The sequence below is a fragment of the Micromesistius poutassou genome (assembly GCF_964030765.1).
Source record: "Micromesistius poutassou genome assembly, chromosome: 6".
NCBI lineage: Eukaryota > Metazoa > Chordata > Actinopteri > Gadiformes > Gadidae > Micromesistius > Micromesistius poutassou.
The window spans coordinates 1,394,388-1,422,063 of record NC_140276.1 but is presented as its reverse complement, the minus strand read 5'-3'; the positions used below and the strand labels follow the sequence as shown (position 1 = coordinate 1,422,063).

At 45.0% G+C, this 27,676-nt stretch overlaps 4 protein-coding genes and 1 long non-coding RNA gene across 5 annotated transcripts; 3 read left to right on the top strand and 2 right to left on the bottom strand.

Annotated features, from left to right (window-relative positions):
* The first annotated feature begins 1,570 nt into the window (after positions 1-1,570).
* Positions 1,571-2,188, top strand: LOC311345062. Its single transcript, XR_014633655.1, has 3 exons — positions 1,571-1,650; positions 1,795-1,860; positions 2,040-2,188. It is a non-coding gene; the product is annotated as an uncharacterized lncRNA (long non-coding RNA).
* A 3,939-nt stretch (positions 2,189-6,127) lies between these two features.
* On the top strand, positions 6,128-7,604 carry LOC311344719 (uncharacterized protein; the record flags this gene model as incomplete). Its single annotated transcript, XM_084469073.1, has 4 exons — positions 6,128-6,244; positions 6,351-6,555; positions 6,823-6,887; positions 7,526-7,604. The coding sequence occupies exons 2-4, from the start codon at positions 6,367-6,369 to the stop codon at positions 7,602-7,604; spliced, it is 333 nt and encodes a 110-aa protein (XP_084325199.1). The 5' UTR covers positions 6,128-6,244; positions 6,351-6,366.
* Positions 7,605-13,023: 5,419 nt separating this feature from the next.
* Positions 13,024-22,205, top strand: LOC311344718 (uncharacterized protein). Its single transcript, XM_084469072.1, has 9 exons — positions 13,024-13,104; positions 13,619-13,851; positions 18,542-18,604; positions 19,427-19,595; positions 19,968-20,282; positions 20,684-20,968; positions 21,637-21,741; positions 21,829-21,868; positions 21,904-22,205. The coding sequence occupies exons 1-9, from the start codon at positions 13,056-13,058 to the stop codon at positions 22,025-22,027; spliced, it is 1,383 nt and encodes a 460-aa protein (XP_084325198.1). The 5' UTR covers positions 13,024-13,055; the 3' UTR covers positions 22,028-22,205.
* LOC311344968 (E3 ubiquitin-protein ligase TRIM47-like) lies at positions 17,790-19,181 on the bottom strand. The gene is given in 3 exon segments (XM_084469325.1): positions 17,790-18,019; positions 18,022-18,972; positions 19,081-19,181. Coding segments are annotated over 2 exon segments (1,047 nt in total). The 5' UTR covers positions 18,971-18,972; positions 19,081-19,181; the 3' UTR covers positions 17,790-17,921.
* A 2,134-nt stretch (positions 22,206-24,339) lies between the features above and the next one.
* On the bottom strand, positions 24,340-26,471 carry LOC311344953 (arylsulfatase I-like; the record flags this gene model as incomplete). The annotated part of the gene is made up of 2 exons (XM_084469309.1): positions 24,340-25,738; positions 26,158-26,471. 2 exons carry the CDS (start codon positions 26,469-26,471, stop codon positions 24,340-24,342), a joined length of 1,713 nt encoding a protein of 570 aa, XP_084325435.1.
* Positions 26,472-27,676: the final 1,205 nt, after the last annotated feature.

Sequence of the window (27,676 nt, the reverse complement as noted above, 5' to 3'; positions counted from 1 at the left end):
ATCAAAATGTACTTTTCTGAATCTCCACACACGGACACAGAGTTCACCAATGTTTTTGTTTGTGTTAGTAACCTGCTGTTTATTGGTCAGAATCGTTCTTTCTGGTCCCTGTGTGATTGATCCGGTTTGAAGCGGTGACGGTTGGTTCTGGTCCGTTTCAGGCGGTCATCGAGGAGGTACTGGAGGAGAGCCCATACTACGAAGGGACAGGAGCCAGGTGACCGTAGCCTAGGGTCAGAGAGGTCAAGGTCATCAACACATGTTCACTAGCCCTCCCCTCTGACCCTAGGGTCAAAGGTCAAGGTCATCAACACATGTTCACTAGCCCTCCCCTCTGACCCTAGGGTCAAAGGTCAAGGTCATCAACACATGTTCACTAGCCCTCCCCTCTGACCCTAGGCTCAGAGGTCAAGGTCATCAACACATGTTCACTAGCCCTCCCAAGAAGTTCACACTGCTCCGTTTAAAAGAGAACAAGCTCAATTTATAATTATTATTTGAATAATTACTATTATTAGTATTTTGATATGAAATGCAATCTATATTTTTTTTTTGGGGGGGGGGGAATGTACTGATTCCTTTGATTAAATAAATACAATCAATTCGTTTTTTTTATTTGTTTGTTCATGCATTGTGTAACAGGCAATAAATGTCTTCTTTATGAATTGGGTGTGACTGTACGGATATTTGATGTATGACTATAAAGTCATCGCCTTGTTTTTGTTTGTATAAAATATGTACAGATATAGATTTAATACATGTAAATGTTTGACTAATATATTGGAACACTGTTCAAATATACAATATAAGAATATTAAAGTAACAATATAATGTATTCTTTTATTAATGTCATTTGAAACATTTAGTGTCATTTGGATTTCTGTACGTTTTGATAACTTCATCACTTTGACAATAAATATCTGAGCTGATTGATTTTATTATTTTTTATGCCGTTATAGCATTTCTATTTTGTGAATAAACAAACGCAACTATAAAGACTTTCATAGTTGCATAATTTGCCCAAATGTTGTAATTTGCATATTTAAGTTAAGTTGTGTTCTATTTTTTTATGTTCTATAATAGTAATTGTATCAATACAGTTATAGTTAATTAGTTATGTTACACATTAGGCATTTATTTTTTTATTATTTTTATTATTTTCATCAAAAGGAAATACACCATCATACGGTGTAATTTCATACTTCAATCAGCATACAATTCCTGGTAGTAACAGTATTCCTCTACTCCATATGGTTTTAAACCACACTCACACATCCACATAATATATACCATTTATTCCCACTCATCCACATATCGTTCACCTTTTAAACACACAAACCCAAACACACACCCACAGTTTGTAACCCAAACCCACCCACCCACTCCCACCCCCGCTCAACACACACACACACACACACACACACACACACACACACACACACACACACACACACACACACACACACACACACACACACACACACACACACACTCACACACACACACACATATATCTATGGCGGCGCACACCTGCATGTAGTTCCGCTGATTATTCGCTGATTATTTCCCGGTGCGGATCGCGCTGCGTCTCCATTGAGCCTCACTGTGCTGCTGCTGCTCGCGCTCCGTCAGCTGTTGGCTCCACCACAGGTTAGATTGAAAAAGACGCTGAGCCGTCTCCATTACACGGTTAATATTGACGTTATTTTAGTAGTTTAACCGAAACATGGTTAGAAACGTCCGGTTGAAGTTATAAAAGTAACTAATGATCCGTCTGGTCCTTTTGTTTTCCAGGTTGACCGTCGGGTTAATTAACGAACACTTTTTGAAGTAAAACGGCCCGCTACATCCGGACCTGCTGTGAGTAGGACACTTATTTATAATTTATCTTAATTGTTTTTTACTCTAGGCCTACTTGATAAGTTGAATAATAGTAGTTCTGGATGTATGTCGTCGTAAGCTGTTTTTAATTGAGACACACACACACACACAGCCACACACACAAGCCGTGAAACTAATCTCGTTGCTCTCCTTCACAGCTCAAGAAGAAGAAACAGATTCTGTGAGTATCATGATCGAACCACGAAGAAGAAGAAACTGCGAACTGTAAGTCACAACATTTTCTTTTAATGCTGTGGGCTGACAGCGTTTAGTTTGAACCGGTTCTCAGGCCCCGCCCCACGTAGGCCCTGCCCCACGTAGGCCCCGCCTCACGTAGGCCCCGCCCCACATAGGCCCTGCCCCGCCCCACGTAGGCCCTGCCCCGCCCCACGTAGGCCCTGCCCCGCCCCACGTAGGCCCTGCCCCGCCCCACGTAGGCCCTGCCCCGCCCCACGTAGGCCCTGCCCCGCCCCACGTAGGCCCTGCCCCGCCCCATGTAGGCCCTGCCCCGCCCCATGTAGGCCCTGCCCCCTCTCTGGCCCCGCCCCCTCTCTGGCCCCGCCCCCTCTCTGGCCCCGCCCTCTCTCTGGCCCCGCCCTCTCTCTGGCCCCTCTCTCTCTCTGGCCCCTCTCTCTCTCTGGCCCCTCTCTCTCTCTGGCCTCTCTCTCTCTCTCTGGCCTCTCTCTCTCTCTCTGGCCTCTCTCTCTCTCTCTGGCCCCTCTCTCTCTCTCTGGCCCCTCTCTCTCTCTCTGGCCCCTCTCTCTCTCTCTGGCCCCTCTCTCTCTCTCTCTCTCTCTCTCTCTCTCTCTCTCTCTCTCTCTCTCTCTCTCTCTCTCTCTCTCTCTCTCTCTCTCTCTCTCTCTCTCTCTCTCTCTCTCTCTCTCTCTCTCTCTCTCTCTCTCTCTCTCTCTCCCTCCCCCGTTCTCATGCCTCTCATTCGTCCCTAGAAGATACTTTATCCGTCCACTTTCCTACTACATTCCTCATCATTGCATCACATCCCATGTGTGTTGTCCTACTGATAAGGGTGTGTGACTGACTGACCAGAGATGCATGCTAGGGTTCTGTGCTGTTTGAGGCCTTCAGTTGTGTAGACGTTCCCCCTCAGGGGAACCCAAGTGTTTAAGAGGCCGTCGTCACATCAGTTACATGAACTGGAACGTCCTTCAGGATGGAGACAGGGACTCCTCAAGGAGACACACCAGGGGGCGAGATGTGAGGGCTGTCCCTCTCAGCAACTAGAACCCAACCTGGTTCCTGCACCTGAGAACCACGGAGCACGTTCCAACGTTTCCCTCCATACGCTTTGAAGCCCTAGCCCCCCCACCACTGGTCTCTCCATCAAACCCTCCACTGGTCTCTCCTCTCTCAAAGACCTACAAACCCAGTGCTGGTCTCTCCGTCAAACCCACCACTGGTCTCTCCGCTCTCAAGTACCTACAAACCCACCACTGGTCTCTTCTTAAAGACCTACAAACCCACCACTGGTTTCTCTTCTCTCAAAGACCTACAAACCCACCACTGGTCTCTCCGTCAAACCCACCACTGGTCTCTTCTCAAAGACCTACAAACCCACCACTGGTCTCTCCGTCAAACCCACCACTGGTTTCTCCTCTCAAAGACCTACAAACCCACCACTGGTTTCTCCTCTCAAAGACCTACAAACCCTCCACTGGTCTCTCGTCTCTGCGGGGCGATGGCCTCCGTCGCCCCTGGTCGATCGAAAGGGAGTCGGGTTCAGATTCCCAAATCTGGAGAGGCGGAGATAGGCGCCGCGAGGCGTCCAGTGCGGTAATGCAAACGACCCCGGAGAAGTTGGCGGGAGCCCAGGGAAGAGTTCTCTTTTCTTTGAAGGGCAGGGCGCAAAGACCTACAAACCAGCACTGGTATCTCGTTTCTCAAAGACCTACAAACCAGCACTGGTATCTCGTTTCTCAAAGACCTACAAACCCAGCGCTGGTCTCTCCGTCAAACCCTCCACTGGTCTCGTCTCTCAAAGACCTACAAAGCCACCGCTGGTCTCTCAAAGACCTACAAAACCTCCACTGGTCTCTCCTCTCTCAAAGACCTACAAACCCAGCACTGGTCTCTCCGTCAAAACCTCCGCTGGTCTCTCCTCTCTCAAGGACCTAAAAACCCACCACTGGTCTCTCCGTCAAACCCAACACTGGTCTCTCCGTCAAACCCTCCACTGGTCTCTCAAAGACCTACAAACCCAGCGCTGGTCTCTCCGTCAAACCCTCCACTGGTCTCGTCTCTCAAAGACCTACAAAGCCACCACTGGTCTGTCAAAACCTCCACTGGTCTCTCCTCTCTAAGACCTACAAACCCACCACTGGTCTCTCCTCTCTCAAAGACCTACAAACCCACCACTGGTCTCTCCGTCAAAACCTCCGCTGGTCTCTCAAGGACCTAAAAACCCACCACTGGTCTCTCAAAGACCTACAAAACCTCCACTGGTCTCTCAAAGACCTACAAAACCTCCACTGGTCTCTCAAAGACCTACAAAACCTCCACTGGTCTCTCCGTCAAACCCACCACTGGTCTCTCAAAGACCTACAAAACCTCCACTGGTCTCTCCGTCAAACCCAGCACTGGTCTCTCAAAGACCTACAAAGCCACCGCTGGTCTGTCAAAACCTCCACTGGTCTCTCCTCTCTCAAAGACCTACAAACCCACCACTGGTCTCTCCTCTCTCAAAGACCTACAAACCCTCCACTGGTCTCTCCTCTCGTTTGGCTTTGTATTCCTTTGAGTATTGTCATTGTTTGTGTAAATACAATCTAATAACTGAAAATAAAGAGGTGTGATCTTTAACCTGGTACGGGTCAATCTTTGCATGTCATGGGGTACTAAGTGTGAGGGGCAATCTTTGCATGGCATGGGGCACTACTTCATGTGAGGGGCAATATTTAACCTGGCATGGGGCACTAAGTGTGAGCGGGGCAATTGTTGACTTTGCACGGGGCATTAAGTGTGAGAGGGGTGATCTTTAACCTTGCATGTGGCACTAAGTGTGAGGGGCAATCGTTGCCCTGGCATGGGGCACTAAGTGTGAGAGGGGCAATCTTTAACCTGGTACTGGGCACCACATGTGTGAGGGGAAATTTTTCTACTTCTACTTGGCTTGTATTACCTGAACATTTTAATTTTCAGCTATAGGAGGATGCTACTCTTCCTGAAACACCCTAAATCAAAGAGGATAACAAAGTGGGTGTTCAATACAGCAAGAGCCTGGAGCAATCTAGCATCTGGATCTCAATTCGACCTTCTACACACTGGACAGGATGACTTGAGTGTCATGCAGCTTGGACTGTAGTGTGACTGAATCATGCAAACAATGGGAAGCGACAATGGCTACTTGGTACAATGGATGATGGACTAACGGCATTCCGAATGGACAGAATCGGATGAGAAACCAACCAACTGAAGATGGAAGATGAAACATTCTGCAACGTGGCCTCCCTACCTAACCTCAACATGATGGACTGCTGGCAAGCCCTCTGGATCTCCTGTACTCCTGCCCTGAGATCCAAGTATTTCTCGGGCTGAATCGGAAACCATCTTGGAAACATCCCAACTAGCGTCCCTGTCGAGCTGCAGTTGTGCTCTTCTTCAGAAGAGGTGAAGAAAGCCTCACTGGGGCTTCAAGGTCTATGAAGAGGAACGTTGAAATGTGCGCCATGATTCTCTCCTGTAAGAGCTGTTGTATTCTAGTCACCGAGAGGGGGAGCCTCACAGCCTACCCTTTGGCGTTTCTCCTTGGGGAGTCCCTGTCACGGTCTTGACGGACGTTCCAGGTCATGTAACTGATGTCACGACAGCCTTTTGAAAACTTGGTTTCTCCTGAGGGGGAACCTCTACAGAACTGTAGGCGTCAGATGGCACAGTGTCCCAGCATGCATCTCTGGTCACTCAGATCACACCCTGATCAGTAAGGCAACACTCATGCGATGTGCATGCGATGTTTTAGAGAGTAGTAAGGAAGTAGACAAAAGGCATGAGAACAGTTTGTTATTTTGTACTGTTGTCAGCCTTGTTTATGGGTGGGAATTATTTGCTAAATGGGGGGGATATGAAATGTATAGTCAATTATTTGTACATGAACCAACAGCAACAAACTACTAGATCTGCTCAAGGTAAGTCTGTTGGCTGTATTTTGCAACAAGACGACCAAAGCACCTCAAGATCTCCATCGTCGTTCCAGCTCAAGGTAAGGGGCTCCTGCGGGGGGATTGGTAGTTAGATTCGAGACCGCGATGTGCACGGGTCTATAAAGATGCTGTCTGACTTCACAGGATCTCCTGGACCAGGGTGGACCAGAGGCTGAGGACCAGCAGGTGACCAGATCCCACTGGACCAGGTATGGGTCACCAGGGTGGATAATATTTATTATTAATATTATTATTATTATTATGTGGATGTGTCTAGTGCTTTTCTCGCACTTAATTATAATGTAGGATAACTAGATCCCCTAGACCAGGCATGGGGTACCAGGCTGGACCAGAGGGTATCCAGATCCCCCTGGACCAGGAATGGGGCACCAGGCTGGACCAGAGGGTATCCAGATCCCCCTGGACCAGGAATGGGGCACCAGGCTGGACCAGAGGGTATCCAGATCCCCCTGGACCAGGAATGGGGCACCAGGCTGGACCGGAGGCTGTGGACCGGAGGGTAACCATAACCAAACACTTGACACCTGGAGGTTCTTTTTAATTATTTCAAACGATCGTAGAGGGTCTTCATTAGTTTTTCCTTCAGATTTTTCATTCTGTGAATTTTAGCCAAAGCTGTGATTTGAAGTAAATAAGGTCACATCAGCTGCTACTACTATAGTTTATCCAGCGTACATCAAGGTGGACACTAAAACGTAACAGCTGGTCACACTCACACTTGGTAACGTAACATCACCCTTTTAATGTGTGTTTGTATTGTGAACAGATTAAGCTGACGACCCACCAGGAGCGAGACGAGGACTACGATGGGACTGCTCAAGTCTTTGGAAGGTTAATACCAACAGGTTTTTTTTACATAGTTTCACCACCAAAGCTATGCTGTTAAATTCACAGAATGTTTTACTATATTCCTGAATTACAAATTCCCAAGTGTGTGCATGTTTCATGTTGGAGTTTAAAATTTGATTTGATTCAGAATTATTTAAACAAGGTGTCCAAAGAATAATAAACTACTACCACTGTTTCTAGTGTAGAATTCTCAAAACAAAAGTATTTTCTTCAACACAAATTATATAAACTAAAAAAATTATGGCGGAGGAGCCACCTATCTGGAGGGAGACCCGGAATCTGGTTAGCCGCCTAGCTGGACATCGTTAGCTTCATAGCATAATGGATATAGTTAGCTTCATAGCATAATGGATATTGTTAGCCTCATAGCATAATCAACATCGCTAGCCTCATAGAGTTATCTATATCATTAGCCTCATAGTATAATTGATATTGTAGCATAATTGACATTGGTAGCCCCATAGTGTAATCAACATGGTAGCCTCATAGCGTAATCGACATGGGTAGCCTCATAGTGTAATCAACATTGGTAGCCTCATTGACATTGTTGGCCTATGGCTAGCAACATAGATTATGCTACAAGGCTAACGATTTGTGTTTTTCCTCTTGCAACATTTCAGTGACCCACTGACGGCGCCTCGTCAGAGCTGGACGGTGGAGACTTCAGATGTAACTTCTACCTCGCAGGACGTGACTTAAGTCACGGGTTGTCAAGGGTTCCTTGTTTCTCAAGGGTTCCTTCGCGGGTTCCTCATGGTTCAGTGTTAGGGACAGAGTTAGGGTCAGATGGTCTCACGATGAACCATTGTTTTTTTTTTATCACATCCCAGAATTGTTTCACTGTGTGCACAGATGTTGAAATGTATACTGATGTTTTATGATATAAAATCATTTAAAATGACCTGGTTGTGTGGCTTGTATGGTATTTTTTATTATACACATGCATGTTACCCTAATGAGGTAAGGTTACCTCTCCCCTATATCCTAACCTCCCCCCTCCCCCCTCCCATATCCTCTCCCAACCTCCCTCCCCTATACCCTAACCTCCCCCTCTATACCCTGACCTCTGTCCTCCCCCCCCCCCCCATACACCCTTACCTCCCCCTCCCCCCTCCTTTACTCATACCTCCCCCCCCCCCCCCCTCCTCTAACCCTAACCTCTCCCCTCCCCTATACCCTAACCACCCGCCTCCCTTACCCTCACCCCCAACCTTAACCTAATCCTCACCCTTATCCTCATCCTCACCCTAAACCTAACCTTAACCATAGCAGCGACTATCAAGCCAGTAAAAGCACGTATGATGATATTAGCTAACTAGACAGATGGACAGTGGCTATACAGTATAGCTAGTCTAGCTTTCCAACCCAATTTTGTGTAGCCCACCTTCGTGAAATGTGTGATAAACAGGAAAAGGTCCTGCCACACTTGCCTGACAACTGGAATGGGGTATTTTTTGGGATTACTGTTGAACTATGTTCACCCGGCTATGAACTGAGACTTGATAAATCATATCAATATATAACATTTCTTGCCTTTTCTCTCTATAGTGTAACACTATATAGTACCATTGATACACTTAATACTAACCATCATGAAACGTATAGCAATACTAACCCACTCTATATATCTCTCTTCCCCCTTACCTCACTTGTGAGGTAAACCATTACCAGTCATTAGCCATCCTTGTATTTGGCCCTCATCGCACCTGAAGTCCCATCCCTATGACTGCCCTACCATCGCCTGTTGCTGTCCCCTTGACCGGATTCCTGGCCTGCGCTGCCTAGCGATCCACTACTGCCCTATGACAATTCCTAATCCCTACACTAGACTATTTGAACTTTCTGACACTAAATGGGATTCATGCATTATCATACTGGTAAGGTAACCATCCCACCTCTTTGTAACATACACCCCAGGTGGCTCTAAACACCATGTTCTATTCTCTACACCTAACTAACCTATTCATTTATCATGTATACAAACCTCACTTCCCTGTAACTGACCCTAGGCAGATGGGTCAGGCCCTCGAGTCGTGGATCTGCTCAAGGTTTCTTCCTATATGTATCTCCAATTCTAGGGAGTTTTTTCTCGCCCCTGTTACTCATGGGCTCTCTCTGAATGTTCAATACTCTGTAAAGCGCCGTGAGACGTGTAATGTTTTGGCACTCTATAAATAAAATTGAATTGAATGTTAACTTGTGTATAATTCCCAATTTTTATTGATATATTTACACTTTTAATCTTGCTGAATTCTACAAGGCAAATATTAAGTTAAAACTTAGTTCCCCGGCCCCATTCGTCTTTGTAAGGAAATGTTCTATTTTGTCTAATTTTAGGCAAAGTATAAGACAATACTTTCTTAACAGTATAATTGGAACCATGAATAAGTCGTTCAAGTAACAATATTGAAATACTAACATTGTTGGGTAAGACAGAATTTGGTTTTATTCTGAATCCAGTGAAACAGATTGGTGGTTTTAGCTGATAAAAAAACTTTCAGGTGTTTATTTATGTTTAAGTATTTGGCAGACGCTTTTATCCAAAGCGACATACATAAAAAATACATATAAAACAATCACTCTAAACATAATTTAAGGGAAGAATGTAATACAAAATATCAATACAAAGTGTCAAGACAGAATAAACTCTGCTGCTGCAGCAACAGAGATATAGTCTATAAGTCCCTAAGATATCTAATGTATTCATACATTGTTTATGTAGGATATATGTATATATAACCTAATCATATTGTTTCTTCTACTTAAAAATAGCTGACCGTTTTTTTTCCCTTCTCTGGGATTATATTCCCAGTTTTGATCTCGGACGTCTGGTCACTTATAGCATATAAGAATATTCTATTACTGTTAAGCCAACTATGAATAATAAAACACGCCAAAACATGTGTCCTTTATCATAGCTACACGTATGACAAAAAACCGTGTGAAAATCAGTGGTATTCAGTGAGGTAAGATTAATTAAATGCGCTGACAGTTCATTGCTCCTGCCAAATGAATTACACTGAGTGGAGCGGATCACCACTCCAAGATGGCGGCCCCGCGTCTCGTCAGCGCCAGTAGGCAGTAGCGGTCGATGCTGCGTCTACTTATAAGATGTCTATGCACACAGCTATGACGCCCGTTTAGTTTACAGAGTTCAGTATCACTCCGCACCTAACTTCAACTGTTGTTTATTTATATATAAAAGCAATAGCATAGTTCACTGAAGCCTAAAAACATGTTGATTGCTGGAGAGGGTGTAAATGTTGTAAAGCAATAGGCACACGGTGAGTGAACTCGATAGAAGGCTAAATTGCCGGCGAACCAAGCTACCATCTCTAGCCTTCTCTCTGAAGGACGCTACAGTGTGTTGCATAGCAACCGCCGCGCACTTTGCCGGCAGCCAGGAGGGACTACTTTTTTGTATTCGTTTAAAAAAATGCTTTTCCAACTTTCTCGCTTTTTCAAAATTGAGGCTGTCTATGACTTTAATTTCGCCATACTTACGTAACCGTTTTATAAAAGCAATAGATCACTCCAGTCAGTGGTATACGGTCATTATACCACAGTTAAGGGGGTCGCCGTCCCTCCGCTGCACATCGGGACGGACAACGCCCCTTATGTTTATATCTATGGACGAGTCTGCTTACCCATTACATTGAAGTTGCATCCCGTTGCCTCAGAGCATAGGGTATTGTTGTCCCTGTTCACCCACTGTGATACACGTGTTCCATTAGATGTACAGTTTACATACATTAACCCTATGAGACACAACGGTGATCGGTCATGTGATGAATCGACTGCTGTGTCCAAGCACCTTGCATTCATTTCTCTCAATTCTCTCAAACTCGCTGGCAAACATACATACATTCATACATTCATACATACATACATGCATACTGTACAGACATAGGCCTACATACATACATACATACATACATAGGCCTACATACATGCATGCATACTGTACAGACAGACAGACAGACAGACAGACATATATACATACATACATGCAGTAACGGGTATGCAGACTAACCTCACTATCTTCACATTTCATTAACATAATGCACACACACACTCAATCAATCAATCCTTTATTTAACCAGGTAAGAAAATTCATTGAGATTAAAAATCTCTTTTACAAGAATGACCTGGCCAAGAAGGCAGCACTATGATAAAATAACCACACTCAACAGTCACGTACAATTCTCATAAACCACATTCAGCATCAGTTAATATACAATACAAGATTAGGGACAAGACTATGTATGATAAATAAACTGCAACAGATAAAATTAATAAAGTTAAATATAACTTTACAAACAATTGCATTGACCAAGAGAACTATCTTCTCTTTGAATTATCCTAAGCTTCAGGTGCTTTTGTACAGTGTTCCAGGCAGAAGGCGCAGCCTATTTAAAGGCCTTTTTCCCTAACTCAGTTCTAGCCCTGGGTACTAACATCTGTAACACATCTCTAGAACGCAAACCATAATTACATTTGTTTGCAGCCATGTAAACACATAGATAGGAAGGGACCTGCCCAATGAGACACTTCTGAATAAAAAAACAACCAGTGTGAGAGTCTGCATACCGACAGCGATGGATATTTTGCAGTGGCAAACTCATCTATTACATAGTTACATACTTTCTCCAATAAATGTTCCAAAATGTAAAATAAAAGAGACAATCTCATGGAAATAGACCTAAAAGAGAACAGAAACATTCAAGTTATTTGTGACTTAAATGGTTGACACCTCTGCAGATAGAGTCAAGGCCATTTCGTGGAAACCGATGAGATGAGGCAAACACTTGAGCCTTGCTTCTCTGCTGTCTCTTAACTTCCCCCTTATGGCTTCGATTGCCCTGATAACACAAACCCTAACAACTAGACTTATAGGCAAAGGTCCACCAGCAAAGAATGAAACAGACGAGATACCAAGTTTATTTTCTAGATTTCTAGGAAATAAACTTAATACAAATAGACGTGAATAAACGGTTATTTTCCAAAACTCTATCAAGAAAACCATACCTTTCAGTCAAGATGAGAAGCACAGTTTGTAGAATTCAAAGGCAAACCCATATGTCTAGTTTGCTTAGAAATAATATCAGTCATGGAAGATTTCAACTTAAGTCGCCACTACAACTACTACAAATGCACTGAATATAATGCTAGTTGTTACACTTAAAGTTGGGCCACTGTTTTTCAGTTTTGTCATTGAATGATTATGTATGTGAGCCCTTTGCACTGAAAAAAATACTAATCAATCAAGGGGCTTGTTGTATTTGTCGTTTAACAAGAGTATAGAGATGGAAAAAGTGCATTTTAGCATGGAAAATATGAAATTAATGTATGTTGGTTAAATTAACATACAAAGGCTATGAATCTGAATGAATATGCAGGTAGTGGCCATCCCTAAAATGCACCAGAATACAGGGAATCACATCTACCAAATTCAACATTTTCTGGGGGAGGACCCTCAGTCCATGACTACTCCCACCCACAAATTGTATCACCAGCCGCCACTGATACAGAGATATATATACACATATTTTTTATTATTTTTTATTATTTTTTAGCTTCTCTCAAATGCAATTAGTTGAAGTACGCGGTCATGTGGCCCTCTGATAGTGATGATGAAAAATTGTGTCCCTTTTTATCTTGAAAGTTGCCCATCCCTGATCTAAAGTGATGTCAATTATCATTCATGAGTATGGGGGTAAGGCATATTGCAGTGAAATTTGAACCCTGAACCTTTGGGCAGGGAGTCCAACACCATGACCTCCACACTATCCTGCCCAAGGATGTGTCAAATCCTCGGCTGTCCGACTGCCCTCCTGTTGCTGAACGCTCTGCTGTCCGACTGTCATCAAGCCCCTCACCCCGTTCCCCGCCTTTACTTATTTGTTGCCCCCAGTAAATTCCCTAATAATTGACTCTCTGTGTCAGTGTCTCTCTGTGTCACGCATTTGGTTCCACTCGCTACTTCCCCATAACAAATTTCTTCCTTTTAGTTCAGTTGTGGTGAGTATAAAATTTTCTGAGCATTTGCACAACTTCCATTTTTGCGGTGACATGTGGGTCTCATGTAGGCTGGGTTGTGTGTTCCTGTGATCAAGTCCTGGACTCCACTGAGACAACACTGAGGTCGAGATGCTCAACCTGGGGGCTGTGCTGCTGTTACTTATTGGTGTGACTGATGGTGAGATCTTTATGGCATTATTACTGTTTTAAATCTTTGTGTATTTTACGTTGTTTTGTCAGCTATGGTGTTCTAGTTATGGTTTAAACAATAGTAGTTGTTTTTCAATATCTGTTGGGTTCAAACATTTATTTTGGTCATACTTTGATTTGGAGTAAATTTAGTTTATTTATTTTGAATATTAGATATATTATTAGGGTGGGTGCTTTTGTTAATGGAGAACACAACTGCATCACCAGATGTTATCAAGAGTGTGTTTTGATTTTTATGATCTAATGTGCATATGATGAAAATTAAATCAAATAAAAAATAAAATAATCTTTGTTTCAGCATCTACTTTTAGTAGTACAATGTCTCCTCTCTGCAACAGCACATATTTTTTTCAAAATTCCATCCCTCTTTAGTAATATTAACAAGATAAGATAATATAATAATTCTAATAGTGAGAGGTGGTCTGTGAATCTCAGTGAGATATATCTCCTGTAATGTTTTACTCTCCTCTGTAAACCTCCAGGTGTGAAGACCTTCTGCGACGCCACACAGCCACACATCACGACCCAGTGCTTCGGCTCTCTGGGAGGAACCGTGGAGGTCCTGCTGCCTACTAAGACCTCACATGATGATGTCTACAGACTGAAGAAAAACAATTTCCCGATTTCATTCCACAGTCAGAAAACAAACATTCGATATTCATTTAATGTCAGTACTGGACTGTTTGCTATAGAGGACTTCACCAAGACAGACAGGGTATAAAAGTAAGTATTTATGTGAAAAATGGTGGGAGGAAATTGGTCCCAAAATGTGTACAAAAAAAGAAAGCACTCACCTGATTTCCATGCTCTCCATCTCTCCTCTCCCATGAAATGCAAATCAACACCTTCCTATTTGGCTGAGGTCAAAATGTTTTTTTGCATATGTGTAGAAAATGTTGTTGTTACCTGACAGTGACACGACTTTTGCTTTTTTCAACATTTTTGAGAAGAGGATAGAGAGAGATTTTCCCATTTTGGTTGACGGTGTGATCATGTAACACTGCAGAAAAACATTCAATGAAGGCAGCATTGTACTGAATACCTTACATATGTTAAGTGACAATTCAGTTCAATATTAGAACATTTTTCCTGCCAGTCCGTTAGAGGCTGGATTGTATGGAGCTGAATGTTTTAGCCCACTAGATCCATAAAAAACACACAGAGAGCCCATTCACAGGAAACAGATCCAATGACCTCTACTGTCGCTGAGGAGGTTTTACTACTCATTAATTATACCTCTGTGAGTAAGATCATTACTGACCACATTAGTGACCGGAAGACATTAGTGACCAGAATAAATTAATATTCCCCCTTTTCCACAAAGTCAATATGAATAAATCCCATTGCTGCTCAGGCCATTTCCATTGCTTTGCTTTGGGTAGGCCTACTACATTTCTGTACTTTTGGCATATTTAACAGCTATTCACAATTTCTTTAATGTCATAATCTAGGCTGTGGTGTAGCCTGGTTTCGATGCTGGCATTGAACGTGGCTATCAGTGGCCTAAACGTGTCCGTTGGTCTGTGCCGCTATTAAACATTCCCAGACACAGTATGGGTCTCTCTCTATTTACAGGATACTGTCATTTGCATTCCTGTTTAGACAAGTTGCAAAGCCACGCGTGAGAATGAGAATGGAAACAATGGTCAATTTTGGAGCAACTAGCAATTTTTTTTGTTGTGTTAGCCTACTAGCAAGTTTCAAAAGTGTCAATGGCACTATCTGACAATGTTCTTTATTAAATAGTTTTAATTCTTTGCAGAGTGAGTCTGCCGTGATTAAATATTAAGGACCACAATGCTTTCAAGCCTATATTGTGTCACTAGACAAAGTAGCGACAAAAATGTATATAATAATCTAACATTAATAAATTGGGATATAACTTACAGTAGGCCTACCCAAATTGTGTGCTTGTGAAATAGGCCTTAAAAGTCAGTTATTCATAACATCTTGGCCATGAAGGGATTCGGGTTTGTCGCCACTTAGTGGAGAGGAGAAAGAGTCCAAAACAAGGGCAGTGATGACAGAGCTCACCTTGGGGACACACGAGGGGGACCCAGAACAATTGTTTGTCTCTTATAATTGGTTTGCCACTGGTGGCCCCACTTGGGTCCTCACCTTAAACGAGGGGACAATATATAGGGATTTAATAGTGTCCAAACATTGCAGTCTAGTTTCAGGGAATACACTCTCTGGGGGGATGTCGCATCACTCACCTGAGCAACAAGTAAATCCTACTCTAAAGTACCACCCAGTGGACAAAGATGGGACTAGCCACAAAGGGGAACTGAAATCAAACACACTTTTAGTTTTACATTTATTTTATTTATTTAAAAAACAGTGAAGGTCAAACAAAGCCCAATATTTAAAATTAAATACATCAGATTGTTATTGTGATTAAGAAGCAAAGGCAGGCAACAGAGGAAACAGAGAGAGAGAGAGAGAGAGAGAGAGAGAGAGAGAGAGAGAGAGAGAGAGAGAGAGAGAGAGAGAGAGAGAGAGAGAGAGAGAGAGACTTAAATTACATTATTTATTATAATTAAATTACTTAAATTACATTATTTACAGGATCTTGAACAAGAAATAAAATCATATAATCTCCATGAAAAGGCAGAGAGCAGCCCTGCTATCAGGTTACAATGCTGCTATGCTATAGCTGCACACATATAAATAGAAAACGATTGATTTTTGTGGGTATATTTATATATTTGTTTTAGGAATGCACATTACTTTTTGTCATTCACATCCATAAGAATTCACTAGATGCAGATTTTCTTTTCACCTTCATCATCATCATCATCATTCAGTTCTCTGATGTTCCTCAACCTGTACTTCCCTTGGTCAGAGAAGACCCCTTTTCCTTTAACCCCCTTCTGGCTTTTTCCTTTTTTTCTTTGTTTCCAAAATAATCTAAGATTTCCACTCCTTCCATGTTTTGGACGGACTGTACTCTATCCACCATGGCCCACGGCCTCAGCCACAGACAACACACACGCTTCAACCCAACACTGAAACATCTGCAAAACCTTAACAAGGTGCTTCAGTGTGATTTTGGTCAACTCTGTCATTGTGACCGATTAGAATTGCTGCCCTTCCAGTGACGGCAGTCTGGCCACAAAGACCACTAAACCCTCCCAAGAGCCACAGTAAAAAAAGCCTGACATGATTATAGATTATCACCACATAAATGATACAACAGTGTAAAGGTAGAGTTATGGTTGGACGTTGACTCAACACAATGACTACGCAGTCGCTTTGACGGAGTCGTGAACCTGTGTTTGTTCTGCGTCGGGTTTACGTTAGCGGACCAATCACAGCCCTTGCTGCTGCATCGCGTCTACGCAAGGTTACACTCTTTTGGAGGCGCACGTCAGGGCCTTGCGGTGGACGCAAGGAGGGTCCGCAAGGACGTAATGGGGCCGTAAACCCCCTTGCGTTGCGTCGACGTCCAACCATAACTCTACCTTTAAAGTCCCTCACTCTGTAGAGACCACAATCCTGCCATGCCCTAAAGGAGGGAGGGTGAGAGACTACAATTGACACAACGACACTTTGGAATCAATATCATATAACAGAAACCCAGGGTAGAGGTCCTGAGTGAATGTGGAATGGAAGGTGTGGATGTGGGTCAGTTTGCCTGAGGACCCTCCTACACCTGGGGACACACTGTAGAAGGACAGAATGCCAGCAGATTGGTGCAGATACACTCCTATTCTGTTAAAGTGATAGGGGGGGGGAGGCAATTCTGTTTGACTACCGTTATACCAGGCAGAACAAGTATCATCATCATAATCACAATTAAGACTCCAAGAATGACTATTCTGTCCAAGCTCACTGTCGTCCCCCCTTCCTCTCCTTGTGATTCCTCTGTACGTCATTCCTATATCCACCCCTCCTTCCCACTCTACCTCCCAATAACGGCGGCCAGTCAGAGCCTCTCTACACAACACCTGTCTATGGTAGTCAAATCTTTCTGGGTGATCAGGATACCATTGATTGCATCCAAGCTGTGTCACCTCTCTGTGGTCCTCAGACAGAGAGAGATGTCTGTGGGCTGTGTTCGGGTCCAGTGTGAGTTCACAGGAATCTAACGGGAAAACAAGACATGATTAGGCTGTTAGACCACACAGAAATTCCCTACATAATTTCAAAGTAATGTATTTAAATATTATTATCAACAGCATTCTACTAATAGTTATAATAGTTATTTTATATCCATTAGAATTTATTTTTTAAATATAAAAAATAAACAACCTGTTTAGTTAAATGATTATGTCTAATATAATAATGATTGTAATGAATAATATTAACTTTTACAATCATAATATATGAATACAGACACATTCGTAATAATTATTACTCACAAAATGTTATATCATAACATAAAAGGCATAACAACAATAACAATTAAAACAAAAAAGTTCAAATATAATACACACATAATATATGTAAATCCTTATTACTAACTATAATTAATTATTATGGTACCATGATTATTATTCAATTGTGTGTAACAATAAATTACTACTTATAATCACTGTTAATAATTTCTAAAACAACAATAATAAATATTGGATTTTACACTTACACTTCTTTACACCTGGTTTCAGGTCAGGCAGAACATGCATATCATGGGTAAATCTCTTAGGGTTGTCTGGGAGTTTCTTCACCACATCTCCATCATTTACTTGTTTCCCATACTCAGACCGGATGGGCGTGGCATGAGCTGTATCAGGATCCAGAGTCACATCTACTTCATACTGCTGGACCTTTCTCAGTTCAGCATCAGGCAGCTTCTTCATTTCCATGTTCAGTGTCTCCTCCAACTGATCCAGGGATCTCCTCAAGGTCCCTACATATGACGGAGGACGGACCTCCACCGTCGTCCAGTCCCTGGTGGGTGGAGGATTCTTCAGAGATATGAAGGCCTGGAGGAAGTGGAGGTGGTCTTTAGTGTGTGAGAGCTGCTTCACCTCTGAGCTTCTATTGGTCAGATATTCTATTTCCTGCTCCAGCTCTTTGATGAGGTCTTCAGCTTGTTTCTCTGTGGATTTCAGTTTCTCTTTAACCGTTTGGTTGAAGTCATCCCGGCACTTTTCAACACAGCCTATCAGAGCATTGAAGACCTGCCCACCAACAGCTGTCTCTCTGTCTGCATCCTTCTTGCTCATGTCTTCTGTGTCTTTGATCTCCTTAATCTTTAGTTTTCTCTCCTGGATCATCTGAGGAACTTCAGCCTCTATCTTCCCCAGCTGGGCCGTCTTCACTTCATATTCCTCCTTTAGAGGTACAACAGGATGGGACTTGTGGTCTGTCTCTTTGCAGAACTGACATACAGAGACCTGTTCAGTCTGGCAGAAGAGCTCCAGAAGCTGATTGTGTTTAGTACAAATCCTGTCTTCCAGACGGTCCATAGGCTCAACCAGCCGATGTCTCTGCAGGCCTGCAACTCTCAGATGTGGCTCCAGGTGGGTTTGGCAGTAAGAGGTAAAACACTCTAGGCAGGACTTCACAGCCTTCAGCTGGGTCCCAGTACAGACGTCACAGGGAACTTCTCCTGGTTCCACACAAGGCTGCTCTTTTACTCGTACAGTTTTTCTAAACTGAGCAGCGAGCTCTGATAAGAGGGTATTGACCTGTAGATCAGCAGGTCTTGTGTTGAAAACCTTGTTGCAAACAGGACATTTGTACTTGACTTGTTCATCCCAGAACTTTGTAATGCAGGTTCTGCAGAAGTTGTGTCCACATGGAGTGGTAACTGGGCTATTGAACACATCCAGACAGATGGGACATAAAAAGTTCTCCTCAGACCAGGAAGTGTTAGCAGAGGCCATTCCTAGACACAGACGACAAGGTTTATGTTACGAGCAATTCCATTATTTTCTTAATTCCCTGACGGGAAAAGTGCTTTTAACCTTTCTGAAAGTTGTGCTGTTTTACTCACCTTGTTGCTGTTTCTGTCTCTCAGACTATTTGCTCCGAAGTGGGTTTTCTTTCGCTCCTGAACGAGCGCACTGCCTACACGTCGGATGCTTTCGTTTCTATAAACCTTAAGTTTCGTTTCCTCAACATGACGTCCTCTCCGCTCCTCCCCTAACACTTAGCTCCTACCCTAACTCCTCGCTCCGCACATGGGTGCACTTCATCCATGCACTGTGTCGGTATATTAAATGCGTTGATGTGTGTTCTCTTCTTTCTTGAGTTAAGAGAGCCGGTGCAAAACGAGAGACATTGTTGGGATTTAGTGGGAATTTGCGACTGTAATGGTGATTAACGTAGGCCTACTGAAGAAAAACGATGTTCGGCTAACAGACGACATTCGATATTCATTTAATAGCTATACCAAAAAATTTACTATAACGGACATCCACTGGTCAGACGATGGTAAATACTCAATGGAAGTACAGAATGAGAATGGAACTCGAGTAGCAAATACAGATTATTATTTATCCATTCAAGGTGAGTGACGACATTTCACTAACATTTGATCCGTGGTCTAACTAGGCCTATTCATTAACAGTAGGCGAATACAGATTAGAGGAAAACAGCAGGTTCGACATCATTAAGGATTATTTGGACAGATTAAGTATATTTTCATTGATATTGAAATCATATAGAAATTATCTAAATAAAATCAAACAATAAATATTGCATGTTTCAAAATTCAGCATTTATTAGTAAAATGTTCAGCAATAGTTCATTTTTTTTTTATATGACAATATCCATCCCTGTACTAGTAAGAGATTTGTTGTAGTAAAAGTGAGTGTAGAGCTGTGAATCTCAGTGAGATATATCTCCTGTAATGTTTTACTCTCCTCTGTAAAGCTCCAGGTGTGAAGACCTTCTGCGACGCCACACAGCCACACATCACGACCCAGTGCTTCGGCTCTCTGGGAGGAGCCGTGGAGGTCCTGCTGCCTACTAAGACCTCACATGATGATATCTACAAACTGAAGAAAAACAATGTCCCGATTGTAAAGCACAAAAGTCAGACAAAAAACATTTATTATTCATTTGACGTCAGCACAGGAATATTTACCATAACGGACATCAACATGACAGAGGATGATACTACATATTCAATAGAAGCACATAATAGAAATAGAATTGAATTATCAAACACACACTTTCATTTATCCCTTCAAGGTGAGTAGTTCAATATTTCAGTAACATTTGATGCGAAACAGCAGGCTTAACATCAGTTATTAAGGATCATTTAGACATCAACCTCTGACTTCATAGCTCTTATAAACACTGTTGGCTCACAGGCTCCATGTTATTATCGGTAACGTCACATGTTATACTGTAGTGCTTAGGGTGAAAATGTTGTTTATTCTGCTACTGTCCAATTTGTGTATGTCGGCATAAAATATGCCTATATAATAGAATAACATAAACACTAGTTAGTCTGGGAGTAGGAGCAGGGTGGTTAAAGAGGTGGATACTTCTAATTCTAATTGCATGAAGTTAAGTTTCTATGAGTGTATGACAGAAGGTTTCTGTTCAGTCAAACTGTGAGACTCACCTCGTCGGTCGGTTTCCCTTAGCCCCGGTCACCTCTCCCCTCCTGTACCCGGAGTGTTTGTCCCGGGGACAGCAGAGGGTGTCCTGCTCTGCCGAGGGGGACGGACTCCACTACAGCTGGAGTCTAGACGGACTCCGCTACAGCTTGAGTCTAGACGGACAGCCGCTGAACGACACGCGTCTCCCCTCTGGATCCAATAACGCTAGTGACGTCACTCTGGAGCTGGGCTGGTCGGGACTGATCACCTGCTCGGTCCGCAACAACGTGAGCCACGCCGCGGCTAACCTAACCCTGTCTGTGTGTTACGGTGAGTGACAAACACAACAAGGGAACTTTAATGAATGGAGCTTGGATTCAGTAGCAGTTGATTCATCACATGACCGATCACCATCGTCGATCTAGTGGCGCCCCCAAGGGAGGGCAAGGGGGGCCGCGGCCGTCCTGATACAATCTCTGACGCCCCCCGTCCCCCAACTAGCCTACATAGGCCTATATACAGACACAACATGTGGAACTCATAATGTTAACTTTACCGCCTAACCATGACGACGCTACACTCCACGCTGCCATACAGATCACCCTCAGTGTGTGTGTGTTGATGGTTTAACCTGTTGCACATTGATTAGGCCTACTCAGTGTGCAACAGGTGTGCAGCCTTACCCAGTCCCAGAGTCCAATCATTATGACCCGGGCGAGGTGGGGCTGCTTAAACCATCCATCATCCTCACACTACTACTAGTCTATTCCCATCATGATGATTAGTGACGTTAACTGTAAAATAACAAACCAAAGTACATCAGTATGTGATTCCTTTAACTCTCATATTGACATGGCTTTCAACCAGCCGATAAACTACAACAGCATAAAATAATCCCTGGGCAACCCCACGCTATTCAGTGTCGGTCCACCCCTATGAAACCTTTCTGGGGACAAGTTGAATAATCTCTGACTAACTTCTACTTTCCCTCGTCCCAGACCGCCTCCCTTTCATCGCTCGTTCTCTGACGGTGGTGGCGCTGCCCCTGGTAGCATTGGGCGTCTACTGGGCACTAAAGAAGAAGAAAACCTCAAGACCTCGAGGTACCAAGTGTCTCTTTGGGTCAGCTGTTAAACACAAACTTTACTTCCTGTGCCGTTTTCTAATTTTCTAATGTTCTGTTTGTTCAGACATCGAGCTGTCCTCCATGGCAGTAGATGATGGTGTGCCGTACGTTAACGTCTCCGTGGCGACCGGGAGGGCAGGGGGAGAGTGAGGTGGACAGTCGGGGCGGTCGGGGCGGTCGAGGCGGCTCCAGGCCTCAGGCGGACGCTGGAGACCAATGTGGACGAGTGTGTGTACGCTCAGCCCCGGAGGACGAGGCCCTGAATGCTGTCAACACCCAGAAGGACGTGTAGACGGCGCTTTAGCCAGAGGGCCAGCAGCGCGTTGACCTTTGACCTGCCAGGGACACTTCTCTCTCTCTGCATCTGATAATGGCAAGATTATTTTTTATTATTAATTAACTTTTTCCTCTGTTGTTGTTGTCCATAGTGGTCTCTCTAGCATAAAATGTTGGGTAGAAACTGAGCCAAAAATTATGAAAGCAGATTTTTAGTGATGAAAGCACTATTCAGCATGAGATAACTACATTATTAGAACTAGCATTCATATTATACTATTCTGAATGTGTAACTTTTACATCATTATAAATAGCATGTTATACTGTTCTGCACGTTTAACTTTTGTATTATTATACTCCTATTATACCTCTGACAGCTTTTAAAACAAGACTGAAGACTTTTATTATCTATTTTACTTTTTACTTATCTATTATTTTCTTTTATTGTATGACAATGTTTATATGTGAAGCACTTTGATTCTGCCTTGTGTATGAAAAGTGCTATATAAATAAAGTTGCCTTGCCTTGCCTTATGTATATTATACTATTCTGCATGCTTAACTATGCTCTTTACTTATTTTGCATGAGAGCCTATAATATAAAATTATATTTTATATAAAATAAATAACCAGCTAATTGTCGACTGCTTCTTGGTAAATATCATATAATCAAATCATTATTTGGTTGTAATTTCCAAGAAATTAAAATTAATTATCACCTTACCATGAAATTTGCGGACCTAAAAGGAAGCATTACTTTACTTGATATATGTGGGTAGGGCAAATCCAAAGGCTATAAGTACTGCGCTAATTTTTTTAATCCAGATGTAGTTACTGTGTTTAGCCTCTGTGGGGCAGTATTGCCTGATTATGTAGCACTAAATCGGGGGCGGCATTTAATTAGGCCTACCTTAGGCAGGGCCATCCATTTTTTAATACAAGACTAAATATAGTCTTGTTTTTATTACATATATTACCTGTATTTTATCACTCGATTATTTACCCTTTTTACTTTTGTAATTGTCAGCTATACGCAAAGCAAAGCATTATGATAAATAAAAGAGAAAATAAACACAAATATATTATTCAAACATAACGAAAAAATGTATACCATAGCCTACAATTTTTTTGAGCTAGTATTAAAGGATCAATCATTCAACATGACTTATTGTAAATAACTACAAAAATCGACATTTTTACATTTTTGAACACAATCTGAACAAGATATTTAATTGAAACAAAACACCACCGTTACATAACGTACACAACAGAACGTCGGCCTACATTAAATAGGGTACACAACATAACGTACACAACATAACCTACATAACGCAACGAACATTAAATAACGTTCACAACGCAACACCGTGAAAACAGTACTTGAACTTGTGAGATCAGGATAGTCTCAGAAAACTTGTTGTTGCTGTACTTTTTTTCTTACATTTTTATTAATATTCGAAAGTAAACAATAACATCTTCAAACCATCCGTTCCGGACACTTGCTCTCATGGAGTAGCGACACTGAAATGACCCTCAATTCAGTGTTGATTATCTGACTTTATAACCTGACCACATTTAATGTCCCGTTTAGTCGAACTACTGAGCTCTGGATCACGTAGCAAGCTGTTAGAAACTAGATAGATACATAAATAAGATTTAAATTATAAAATGAATAATGGCCTGTCTCTCTACTGTTCAATTATGATTTTCGTTGTCACGATACGGGTTCAAACAAAATCATGTGACGATACCAAAATACTTCACGCAAAAAAATGTGCGGAAACAAAAGAAACATCCTACGTATCGTAAAGATGCTCTGTATCCTCCACCCCGTGTCCCTCCCAGGCTGCCATACAACCAACACACAAACACAAGTATCCCTTAAGCGCGGAACACACCGGCCCAACCCGTTGGCCATCTGAGACGTTTGAGGCGACTCGGACGAGTTCGAGGGCCCTCAAACGTCTGAGAGCGTTGGCGTTGTCTGAGCATTGGAGCCATTGGACACTCTTGATTGGTTGCGTGCTGCGAATCAGCGCGGTGTGTGTGTGTGGGAGGGACGGACTAGCACCACGAGACCAGTGGCACCCCAGGGTAAGGAGACTTATTGTATCCCGTGCAAACACAGAACGTACACACTACTGTGTAGTTGGCAGTAGTCTTCACGGTGTGTGTGTGTTTCAATGCAACTTTTCTGCCGAAGGGGGTGAAAAGACGAGAGGCAGCGGCAGTGGTCTGACAAAGGCAGTTGGCCGTTGGTTTCGGTCTGGCCGGTGCACGGGGCCCGGCCCGGCCCGTCCTCATATCCGGTTGGACATCATCCTGGTGTTGAGTCTCCTGAAGAAAGACTTGGTCCGGGCCATCTTCAGGGTCTCCTTCCTGTCCTTGGTGCGTCTCCGCGGCACCCCGTCCCAGGGGTCTTCCTCCCCGTCCCCGAACCAGGGCCCCCAAGCCCCTCCGTTCAGGTCCGGGTGGCCCCGGGGGTCCTCGGGGGGGTAGCGCACCGGCACGGCCGTGCGGTTGTAGAAGGCCAGCCGGGCCAGCAGCAGCTTGACCACGTCGGGCCGCCGCTCCGCCAGGTCGAAGCGCTCGTACGGGTCCCCGGACACGTTGAACAGCCACACCGCCTTCCCGGGCTGCGAGTGGCGCTCCAGCCCCCACCAGCCGCCGGGGAAGCTGGGCAGCACGGGCGGCGGCGTCCAGTCCCCGTAGCCGGGGTCGCCCGTGAGCAGCTTCCAGTCGCCGGCGCGGATGGACGCCTGCACCGCCGTGTCCCAGATGCCGAACCCCCCCCGCAGCGAGCCCCCCCTCGCCGGGTTGTACAGCGGGTCGATGTTGTGCAGGATCTCCCGGCGCGGCGACTCCCGGCCCTCGCTGATGGCCGGCCACACGTCGAAGCCGTCCAGCCCCTCGGCGGCCGAGGCGTTGCCCCCCGCCAGCCGCACCAGCGTGGGGTACCAGTCGGTGACGTGCACCAGGGCCGCGCTCACCCGCCTCTTCCGCCTCAGCAGGGGGCTGTGGACGAAGCCCAGCCCCCGGACGCCGCCCTCCCAGTAGGTGCCCTTGCGGCCCCGCAGCGGCCAGTTGCTGCCCCCCGACAGCGGCTGGCCGCCGTTGTCCGTGGAGAAGACCACCACGCTGTTCCGGTAGAAGCCGTATTTGCGGAGGGCGTAGGTCACGTTGCGCACCGCCTCGTCCACCGCCGACACCATGCCGGCGTACTTGCGTCGCGGCACGTTGCCCGTGTCCCGGTACGGGTAGACGTAGCGGCGCGGGCACTGCAAGGGTGTGTGCACCGCCTGGAAGGACAGGTAGACGAAGAGGGGCGGCCCCAGCGGGTCGTGCGTGGCCAGGATCCGGCGGACCCTCTGGGCGTACAGGTGGGTGGAGTACTTGCCCCCCTGGTCCCAGGCCACCGTCTCGCCCTCGTGGAGGTCGTAGCCGCACAGGCCCGGCCCGTCGCACGAGTTGTAGGTGTAGTAGTCGACGCTGCCCGTCAGCGAGCCGAAGTAGGAGTCGAAGCCGCGGCGCGTGGGCAGGCAGTCCTTCTTGTAGAAGCCCAGGTGCCACTTGCCCACCATGTGGGTGGAGTAGCCCAGCCCCTGCAGCCTCTGGGGCAGCGTGACCTGGCCCAGGGGCAGGCAGCTGGGCTGGCGAGGCCGGATGATGGAGTGCTGCAGGCCAGTGTGGATCTGGTACCTGCGGGGCAGGGATGAGAATTAACACCGGTTCCAGAGATCGCTTGACGTGCAGCGGCGGCGGGTTGAGGTGACCCGCCACCGGGGGGCCAAACAGGCAACAGGTTAGCAAACGAAAGAGGAGAACGTCACAAAAAACACAAACAAGACATCATGACAAGGTTTAGAAGCAGTAAGTGAGGTTGAAAGATGTGTACAGTACTGTAGTCTGTATTGCTTTAGTGTGACCAATCAGTGGTCGTTTAATTATTAATAAGTATAAAATACATATATATATATATAATTTTGGGCGGTTTCCACTGTTTTAAAGTTAGAGACAAATTAATGATCCGGCTCGGGATAAGGGATAGGCCTACGTGCAAAGAAAATGAAAAGAGGAAGGTTAGGGTTAGTCGAAGTTGACCTGACTGGTGTTCTTACCTGCCGGTGAGCAGCTGGCTGCGGGACGGGGTGCAGATGGGTTGGACGTAGTACTGCTCCAGCCTCACTCCGTCCGCCGCCAGCTTGTCCAGCGTGGGGGTCTTGATGTCGGAGTTGTGGTAGCCGATGTCGTTGAACCCCTGGTCGTCCGTCATGATGAAGATGATGTGCGGCGGACGCGCTGCGGGCAGCACGTTGGCCGGGTCCGGGGCGGACGGGCGCTCCACCTGGTTGGGGCTCATCCAGTCCCACGTCAGGTAGCTGAGGCTCAGCAGACTCATCACGGAGAACCCCGTCAGCGCCGTGGTCGTCATCGCGCGTCAAGACCCGCTAACCTTTCTCAGTAGCCTACCTACCTTCCGAATGGCGTCAAAAAATCATAATGAAACGGACAAATCTCTAACGCAAAAGAATTAACCACTCGTGGTGATGAGGTTCTTCTTACGCCTCACTGAAGTCCAGATGATCCGCATCCCCGTTCAGGAGAACCACCCGAGTGTCCCCATACCGCTGATGAAATCTGTCAAATGTCACAGAAACGCTTCAAAACATTCCAGTTGACCTAGCGGTCTCATGAAGCCCGCCCGACTGCCTCTGCTGGAGTCACTGGAATGAGAAGAGACGCTCGTGTATCCCCCCCCCCCCCCCCCCCCCCCCCCCCCCCACACACACACACACACACACACACACACACACACACACACACACACACACACACACACACTGCTCACTCTAGGAAAAACGTTTGCACTTCTCGAGTGTGAATGAAATGAATGAATGCATGGATGAATGTATGCAAGCATTAATGAATGAATGAATGAACCCAATAGGTGTGAGAAATTACTTTTACGACCCTGCTCGGTGTTGAAGCTATTCCATGGAGTTAATTGGAAAGTTAATCACATTAGGCCTGCCAAACAAAATGGAGGCGCAGCAGATGTCTATGATGATGATGATGATGATTGAATTTTGGATTATTAAGACGCGTGTGTGTGTGTGTGTGTGTGTGTGTGTGTGTGTGTGTGTGTGTGTGTGTGTGTGTGTGTGTGTGTGTGTGCATGTTTGTGTGTATGTTTGTGTGTGTGTGTGTGTGTGTGTGTGTGTGTGTGTGCACGCATGTGTATGTGTGTGCTCGCGTGTGTATGTGTGTGCTCGCGTGTGTGTGCGTGTGTGTGTGCGTGTGCGCGTGTGTGTGCGTGTGTGTGTATGTGTGTGTGTGTGTGTGTGGGGGGGGGGGTCTTTTTGGGGGCCTCATGTGGGGCCCCCCTGGTCACAATCAAAGACAGTGTTCCCCCGTTTCCCCCACGCCGGGTTCACAGACCCCTCTTTCAGTCTTCCTGCTTTTTTTAACGATTGCTACCGGCTTCAAGATGGAGTGAAGGAGAACCCTGGCAGATCTAGCAGCCATACAGGAGACGTTGATAACATCTCAGCGGCCAGACGTACGCAACCTCGGAAAACACACCGAGACACCGGCCGATAACAGACAGACGATTGGCTCACACCTTCCCCCGGTCTA